Here is an 8,233-nt window from a genome sequence, read left to right as displayed (position 1 = left end):
CCCCCCCAAACCAAACCAACCCAACCCACCACCCCCAAACCACAGCTCGCATGGAAAGTTGTGGCCCCCGAGGTCTGGGATAAGGACAGCACGGGGACAAAGGAGAAGACCAAATGCCATTTTAGCGAAACTATAACTGTATTTTTTTGGTAATATGTGCTCAGCTAAGCCTTTGGGAGGAGCAGATGCTTGAAGACTAAATGCTCCCTTGATAAGCAGGCTCCCAAATGTTACTGTAGAAAATCATTTTTTCACCCAGAAAAGAGTCGGGACTTTCCATTCCTACTGTTTCTAAGGGAAAAAAAAACTTACAGCTTTTCTTTCTAAGTGATCAAGAAGCCAAAAGTGACCCAAAATCACTGGGGTTTTTTACGGGTTCATGAATCTTTCTCAGATTCTACATCTTTAAATGGAGAGAATGACGGTTATTTGCCTATTTCCCACCAGAACAGGGTGGATTATTTCACTTGGGTCAGATTTTTTAAAATGCAAAGGGTTGTTATTAATTACTGTTTGTTGCAGCTCTGAGAGAACTATGTCATGCATTTTGATTGTGATATTCAATCTCCATTTAATATTTGAAGATACATCTGCTCCCTTATAGACTTTTTTTTTGCAGCATTTTCACCAACAGAACGGCAATGAGGTAAAGAACTAGAATCAGCTTTCCAGTGGTTGAGACTGATTAATTACTTCTTATGTCACCATTTTACCACCCACTGTGATACACACAGTGATGTGTGTTCTACAGAGATTTAGAAATCAATCTGTAAAGGAACTAATTAGAGAACTCTAGGTTCTGGATTGTCTGTACCGTTTAAACTGTTTTTACCTTTGCAAATTCTACAAAGGTCTTTCTCAGATCTTCACAAAATATCTCTGTCCACAGAGGTTCGAAACTGTCTGAAGTCTTCTTTCTTTTTACCTCCAGTTTCTTTTCTTCCCCCCCACTCCTCCTTTCAGAAGAATTGCACATTAGATTTGCTTCATCTCTGGGTTACTCTAAATATCAGCACACTCTCACAGTTGAGTGATAAGCACTTCAGCAACACGCATGTGGACATGTGCCCCATTTGCAAGTGCTTTGCTTCCTCTTGCAAGTTCTAAATAACGCTACCAATTTTGTGGGGAGCAAACTCCAGGATGTATTCCCAGATGCTCCACAGCCTTTTGAAACCAGGAGTGCACACCATTTTCTGTTCTGAATACGTAGCTCCTTACTGTGTGTCTGTGTGCAAGCTAATTAGCTTTGCTATGCTGTTTCTGGTTCAGGAGGTAACACACTGGGAGGCTGTTGTCTTATATAAGATCAATTTCTCAGAAGTCCTATTTCAGCAAATTTTCAGGGCTCCCAGGACACAGCCCCCAAACTTGGGGCTGTCTTGGAAACTTAAGGATTGTCAATTGCTTTTGTTCTAAGAGCAAGAGTCTACAAGCTGAGGAGCTCCTTCTGCAAGGTGCTTAGTGGCCTATACTATGGTCACGCCCTCCTAGAGCAATAGAAGCAGTGGGCATAATAAAGAACAAATCCTTGCAGTTGTGATGGTGTTAAGGAAACTCTTACAACATTTACAGTCACTGCATATCAACTTTGAGAAAATTCCTGCAGAACTAATAAACAGCTTGTGTCTTACATCCCTACCCACTTTTCCCTCAAATATTTTTTCTTTCTCCATTAGAAGTCATTCAAGGCAGGGATCCTCTTTTTGGTATATTGTACAGTGGGACCCAGATTCTGACTGGGGCCTCTAGGTGCTGCTGTAATACAAAAAATAAGAATAAGTTAAAAGCTATAATTTTTCACTTTTTTACTGATGCTGATTTGTTTCTTAGTTGATCAAAATGGATATTTTGTGGATATTTTCTAGTTCCCTCACCCCGGAGTATTACAAAGCCAACCAGAATCCATTACAGGCTCCATGCTAAAACAGGTGCAAAATCCAGAAGAAGTTGAGTCCATTGAGAAGAAATTGCCAGTAGCATACAGAATTCGAGAGCAGGTAAGTTATGAAAATTTCATTGATTTTTGGAACTCCTTGGCATAGGATATTGTTGGGTAAATTCTTACTAAATGATGTGAATAAGAATAGCACTTGCCCTTAGGTTAGTGAATATACAATGTAGTAGCTAGCAGTCTTCATGCTTCTGGGAATAAGATGAGTGAGAAGAAATAATTTTTTCTCAAGATATACTGTTTCTCACCTACCATATCAGATACCCATGGCACCTTCTACGCTGACGGCCAAACTCCAAATTCAGTTCCAACTTTTTTTGTTACTTGTAACTTTCTAAGACAAATTTCCTATGTGCTGAAATATATTAAATTTGATGTCAGTCTACTCTAAAGAATATATGCAATATCTCTCTCTCTGCACGTTTAGTTGAAATTTGATAAGCATTTTGAATTGAATGTGGGGAAATTAGCAAGGAATTGTTTTTTGATAATGGGATTAGTGAAAGATAGACGCTTCAAATTTGACATTTTTTTTTTCTAGGACTTTGCTGAGAATTAGAAATGAAACCAAATTCTAAAATAACCAGTGCAGAATTTTTTAAAATTATAAATGTTTAAAGTAAGTATTCCACAAACACTCTTTATTCACTGATCCTGCAATAGGATCCAGCCATGCTGTCCCTTGCTTTCCTTTCCTTAAAACAGCTACAGATATTAAACGCAAATAAGGCTAGGAACAAATGTTGCACTCGTCCCTGGACAAGTTATGCCTTTGTTTGTCCCAGAACCGAAATGTCCAAGGATTGGCATCCTTTTAATTAGGGTTTAATGAGCAGCTGAATGCACTGCCGCTTTCTGCCATTGATTCAATGATGTGATCTCAGGATAACTGTTGAGATGCATTTTGTGGTGCCCTGGGATAAACTGTTAGTACTTCTTATCCCGTGAACCTTTTTATTCTGGGATAATGGATGTGGATGTCTGAACGATTGCACTTTGTCCCAGGATAAAATGGATTATCTCAGGGCAAATGTAATGGCTGTTTTTAGCCTAATAGAGTTAATGGAGCACTAACCTGGCAATATTTTACACCCCCAGTGCATTAAAATTTGACGTTAGAGTTGTGTTCACAACATTAACTATGTTTTATTTCTGTTTTCTTTACGTGTAATTCTTAAGACATTAAACATATATAGTAAACTATACAACATGAATGAGGATCAGATTTGTGGTAATAATTGTAACATTTAGAATTATCTGATTTCTGAGTTCATGAAGGCAAAATATTTGGTAATTCATAGAATGATAGAGAAGTAGGGCTGGACGGGACCTCCAGAGGACATCTAGTCCAACCCTCTGCTTGAGGCAGGATTATCTCTATCCAAACCATCCTATATACTCCATAATCGAAACTCTACATAAGACTACCACCAGCCCCGACAGCACAGACCTAACACCCTAACCTGCCACAGGTAAAGCAGGGGAACTGTGGCAGCCAACGTCCTGCAGATTCTATGCATGTTGTCAATATATACTCAAGTAATCCTCGGTAGAGGGCCACATCCCCTGCTACAGAGGAAGGCAAAAACCTCCATAGTCCATACCAGTTTGACCATGGGGTAAAAATCTTTCCTGACCCCAAATATGGTGATTGGTCTGACTGAGTAGAGGGGTAAGTAGGGTCCTCTAACCAGAAACCTTTGGTTTTGCTTTCAACAGGAGCATTGACACACTCAAGTCAAAGTCCCCAGATGCCTCTGGGAAGGTGCTTAAAAACACCCTGACACATATACCAGAAAGGGGGTGGGGGAGGAGGAAGGGGCAAGGGCAACTAACAAAACCAAAAAGCATAGGAAATACCCATAGCAGAACATAGGTAGATCATCCCTGACCTGTCCAACCTCTTCTTGAACACCTCAAGTGATGGAGAGTCCACAACTTCCCTAAGCAGTCTATTCCACTGTCTCATTGTGAAGTTTAAACTTACTTTGCTGCAACTTCAAGCCATTAGTCTGTGTCCTCTTGACAGCAAGAGAGAGAAGGTGCCTTCCCTCTTCTTTATGGCAGCTGGTAAGAGGGGACCCAAACCTTGGGTGTAAGGGAAGGGAAGGAGAGGGAACTGTGGCTGTGTGGGGTTTAAGAAGATGCAGCAGGCTCATCTGCTGTGTGGGGCCACAGCTGCAGGAGGGCAGGCTGGCCCTTGATTGACAGGGAAAACCCTGTGCAGAGCTGGGGAAGGCACATGACCAAAAAGGGGGCACAGCTTCCATGCATATAATCCCAGAGCCTGAGCCAGAGCATGCTGAAGTGTAAGAGGCTCTTTGAAGGAAATGTCTGCAGCAGATGGACAAGCAAGCACCTGAGCTGTTCCCTGGAGCCACCCAGGGGGAACTAAGGGAAGCTCATGGCCTGAATGAGGCAACAGCCCAGAGCTGGGTAGGCTTTTAGTTGAGGCCAGTGTCTTGTACTCTATCAGATCACCTTTTTTTCCTCCCAAGTTACCTATCACCTTTACATCCTCTGCCAATTCTTCCCTGTTGGTCAGAACAGGATCTGAGATAGAAGAACTTCTAGTTGTATCCTTCACTTTCTGAAACAGAAAGTTGTCCTCCACACAAGTTAGGAACAAGCTTGACATCGTATGTTTGACTGCATTGTTCTTCCAGCAGATGTCCAGAAAAATTAAGTCTCCCATCAGTACCATCCCATAGCTATTGGATAGATTTGTCACCTGCTTGAAGAGTTCCTGATTCATCTACTTTTCCTGATGTGGTACCCTATAATAAATCTCCACCATTATACTGGAGCTTCATTTTGCAGTCTTCCTCCTAAGCCAGGGAAGAAGTGTATGTGTTTTTGACATACAAGACAACACCAACACATTTTATCCCAACCCTGTCCATCCGAAACAGCATAACCCTTGATGTTGACATTCCAGTCATAAAAGCTATCCCACCAGGTTTCTGTGATGCCAGTCAGGTCATCTTTTTTTTTCACAGGCTGCAGCTTCCAGAACATCTTGTTTATTCCCCATGCTTCTAACATTTTTATACATGCATTGAACATATTTTACATTTTGACCTATTTGCCTCCCTTTTCTGATGCTTGTTGTAGTTCTGTAGCTCTCTGGCCATTTCCCAGAGTTGCTTCTTGAGTCCATTCCCCTCTGGACTGTGTGTTGGGTTGTTGGAGGGTTTTGATCACCATCTCCCATGGAACCTAGTTAAACCCCTCCTTACTAGGTTGGCCAGACAATGCCCAAAGATACTCTTCCCTGTTCTCTTCAGATGAATCCCATCTCTTGATATCAGTCTTCTTCCAAAGAACATCTGCCTATTGTGAAAGAAGCCAAATCCTTCATGTCAACACCACCGTCTCAGCCACATGTTCACTTCTAGCTACACGTCCACGTTCACAATGGTCTCTGCCTGGACCCTTGCCTTCCACAGGAAGAATTAATAACAGCACTACCATTGATGCACGAAGCTCCTTAGTTTTCCTGGCAAGAACCTCATAGTCACCTCTGATCTATTCAGTGTAATTCTCGGCAGTATCATTGGTGCCTACATTAACGAACAGGAACGGGTAGTGGTCTGATGGATGATGAACTTTGGCAGTCTTTCTGTGACATCCTGAATTTGGGCTCCAGGAAGGCAGCACACTGCCTGGGCTTCCGAATCTGGATAACAGATTGATGCCTCTGTCCCCCCATAGAAGGCAATCACCAACCACCACCACTCTTCTCATCCTTCTTGATGCAGTGATCCTGGAGCCCCTGGCTTTGGGGCCTTGCATTTCCTGCTCTCTAGGCTGCTGCCTCCTCTGCCTCATGCCTGAAGATGTCCTCTCCTCTGTCTATTCCTCGGCAGTTCCACCACAAAGTGCAAAGCACAAAGCAGTTGCTGACTTCAACCAGTTGCTCTTCAATTCTGTGGACCCTCCTTTGAGTAGTCACATGTTGCCACTTCTCATTGCCCCTTGGCCTCTCCAGTACCAGCCTGTCATAACTCTTTTCCATGTAATCTTCCTAGTCCTTGATGCAATGCAGCATGGATACCCGTGCTTCCAACCTTTGAGTCTTCTCCTCCAGGGCAGACACCAGCTTACACCTGGTGCAAATGTAGTGCTCCTGACCCTGTGGGAGGAACATGAACATGGCACTTCCCACACAGGTCAGAACAGCTGACCCAAGATCCATTTGTGCATCTTTTGCTACCTAGAGAACACCTATGCTATAATGAGATAAAAAAGGCAAGGGCAAGGGGCAACCCTCCCCCCCAAACCAAAAAAACCCCTACCACAACAACCTGCCACAAGTGGGGGGGAAGCCCCCCCAACACACACACTAGGCACTAGACAAACACTCTAGCACCAATCAGCCACCTTAAAGTCACTAGAACAAATCTTCAAGTCCCACACCTCGGCTAGTTATCCCAGAGCAACTGCTGTCTGCTTACCACTCAGCTTATTGCCTTTTTTTCAATATTGCTAATATAGACTGCTATTACTATATGGTGAATTTCATTTTAACATGATGTCATTATAGAACAGAAGGGACTTAATGAATTCATAGAGGTACAAACTTGGATATCTTTGTACCTTTGCTAGACCAAATTTACTCAAGGGACACATCTACACAAGATGCTTTTCTGCACAGTAGAACTAATTACTGTGTAGTAAGTGTCACTGTCTACATGTAATGACCCTTACTGCACAGTAATTTCTTCTACTCAGCAGTTAATTTGTTACGTGCAAATCCAAGTAGCAAATTAACTGCTGAATACATACTGTGCAGTACAGCATGTGTAGACGACTGACCAGGAGCAAATTTGCTCCCAGTCTGCTGGGCAGCAGTGGGCAGAAGATTGCTTCCTGCCCCTGGGAGCTGCCTGTTACTGGGGTGGACCCCATCACCAGAGCCCAGACAGGGACAATATCCCCCTGCCCTTGGAGCAGGAAGCTCTCAGCCCCAGCTTGTTCCCAGCCTCCACTCTGCAATCGTGGAGCCGGGGCTGGGAACATGCTCCGAGCCCCTGCTCCGCAATCACAGAGCAGCAGCTGGGAGCTCCCTGCCTGAAGAGAGTTCCCTGCCCAGCCTGGAGCCGACTGGGGCCTGCCCCTGATTGGGGAAAGTTCCCAGCTGGCCTTGGGATACATGGGGAACTCTGCATGTGTAGCCTGGAGTTGGCTGGGGACTGTCCAGTCAGGGGCAGGTCCCAGCCCCACTGATTTTTCTCAGCCCTATGCCTGGATTGGGCGAACAAGGTGGGGGCTTGGAAATAGCTGCAGGTGAGAGGCAGGTCCCAGCCCCATGCCCTGATCCACTAGTGAGGCAGCTAGCCACAAGCCCCCATCTGGGCAGGGATTCCCTACCCAGTTGGGGACTCACTGCTAGCTGCCTCACCAGTGAATCAGGGCAGGGGGCTGGGACGTGCCCCTCCCCTGCAGCTCTGTCCAAGTCCCCTGCCCTTGACTGGGGAGCTGGGGCCAGGACCCCTGCTGCCAGGGCAGGGGGACATTGTCTCTGCCTGGGATCTGCCACCAGAGCCCGCCCCAGCAACAGGCAGCTCCCAGGGGCAGGGAGTAGTCTCCCAGCCCCTGCCAGTGGATAGCTGTCTCCTGGCCCTGTGCTCCCTGTCAGCTCCTGAGCTAGCACCCGGGGAGAGCCTAGAACAGAGGCTGGCAACCCCCGGCACACATGCTGAGCATGGCATGTGAGGCCACTTTGCTCAGCACGCCACCTCCAGCGCCGTCTGCCCCAAGGCATGCATGTAGCTGTTTGCAGCCTCCTGGCTGCAGCCAGTCCCAGCTCTGGGTAGTTGCTGCCAACCATGGAGCCCAGGCTGCTTGCAGCAGGGCTTGCAGCTGAGCCTACCTGATTCCCATCCACTCCAAGCCCAGCACTGGCCCAGCCCCCACACTGGGATGAGGCTGGTGCTGTCCCATGCAAGCTCCCTAGGGAAGCACAGGGGCTCTGGCAGGCCCAGGGCATTGTCGGTTCGGACTTTGTTTGGTGGCCCAGCAGCCTGGCTCCATGCACCCACACATCTGGTTCTGTATGTTTGTCTGCCTTTGGTTCTGTGTGTCTGTGTGTGTACACGTGTCTGGTTCTGGATGTGTGTGTGCGTGTTTGTTCTGGGTGTGTTCTGGTTCTCTGTGTTTGTGCACATGTGGTTCTGTGTGTGTGTCTCTGTGTGTGTGGTTCTCTGTGTGCATGTGTATGTGTCTGGTTTTCTCTCTGCTCACCTTTCTCTCTCTCTCTCTCTCCTCTTTTTACTT

The 8,233-nt window shown here is 45.8% G+C and overlaps 1 protein-coding gene across 1 annotated transcript in view; it reads left to right on the top strand.

The window, feature by feature from the left end:
• The first annotated feature begins 418 nt into the window (after nucleotides 1-418).
• The window catches only part of TEX36 (testis expressed 36), a 15,456-nt gene continuing 7,641 nt past the window's right edge, over nucleotides 419-8,233 (top strand). Inside the window, exons 1-2 of the mRNA XM_006026588.2 lie at nucleotides 419-424; nucleotides 1,869-2,000. Coding sequence (XP_006026650.2) covers nucleotides 419-424; nucleotides 1,869-2,000 — 138 coding nt within the window. The remainder of the gene's footprint in view (nucleotides 425-1,868; nucleotides 2,001-8,233) is intronic.

The sequence above is a fragment of the Alligator sinensis genome, unplaced genomic scaffold, assembly GCF_000455745.1.
Source record: "Alligator sinensis unplaced genomic scaffold, ASM45574v1 scaffold193_1, whole genome shotgun sequence".
Taxonomy (NCBI): domain Eukaryota; kingdom Metazoa; phylum Chordata; order Crocodylia; family Alligatoridae; genus Alligator; species Alligator sinensis.
This window is presented reverse-complemented; position numbering and strand designations above follow the sequence as displayed.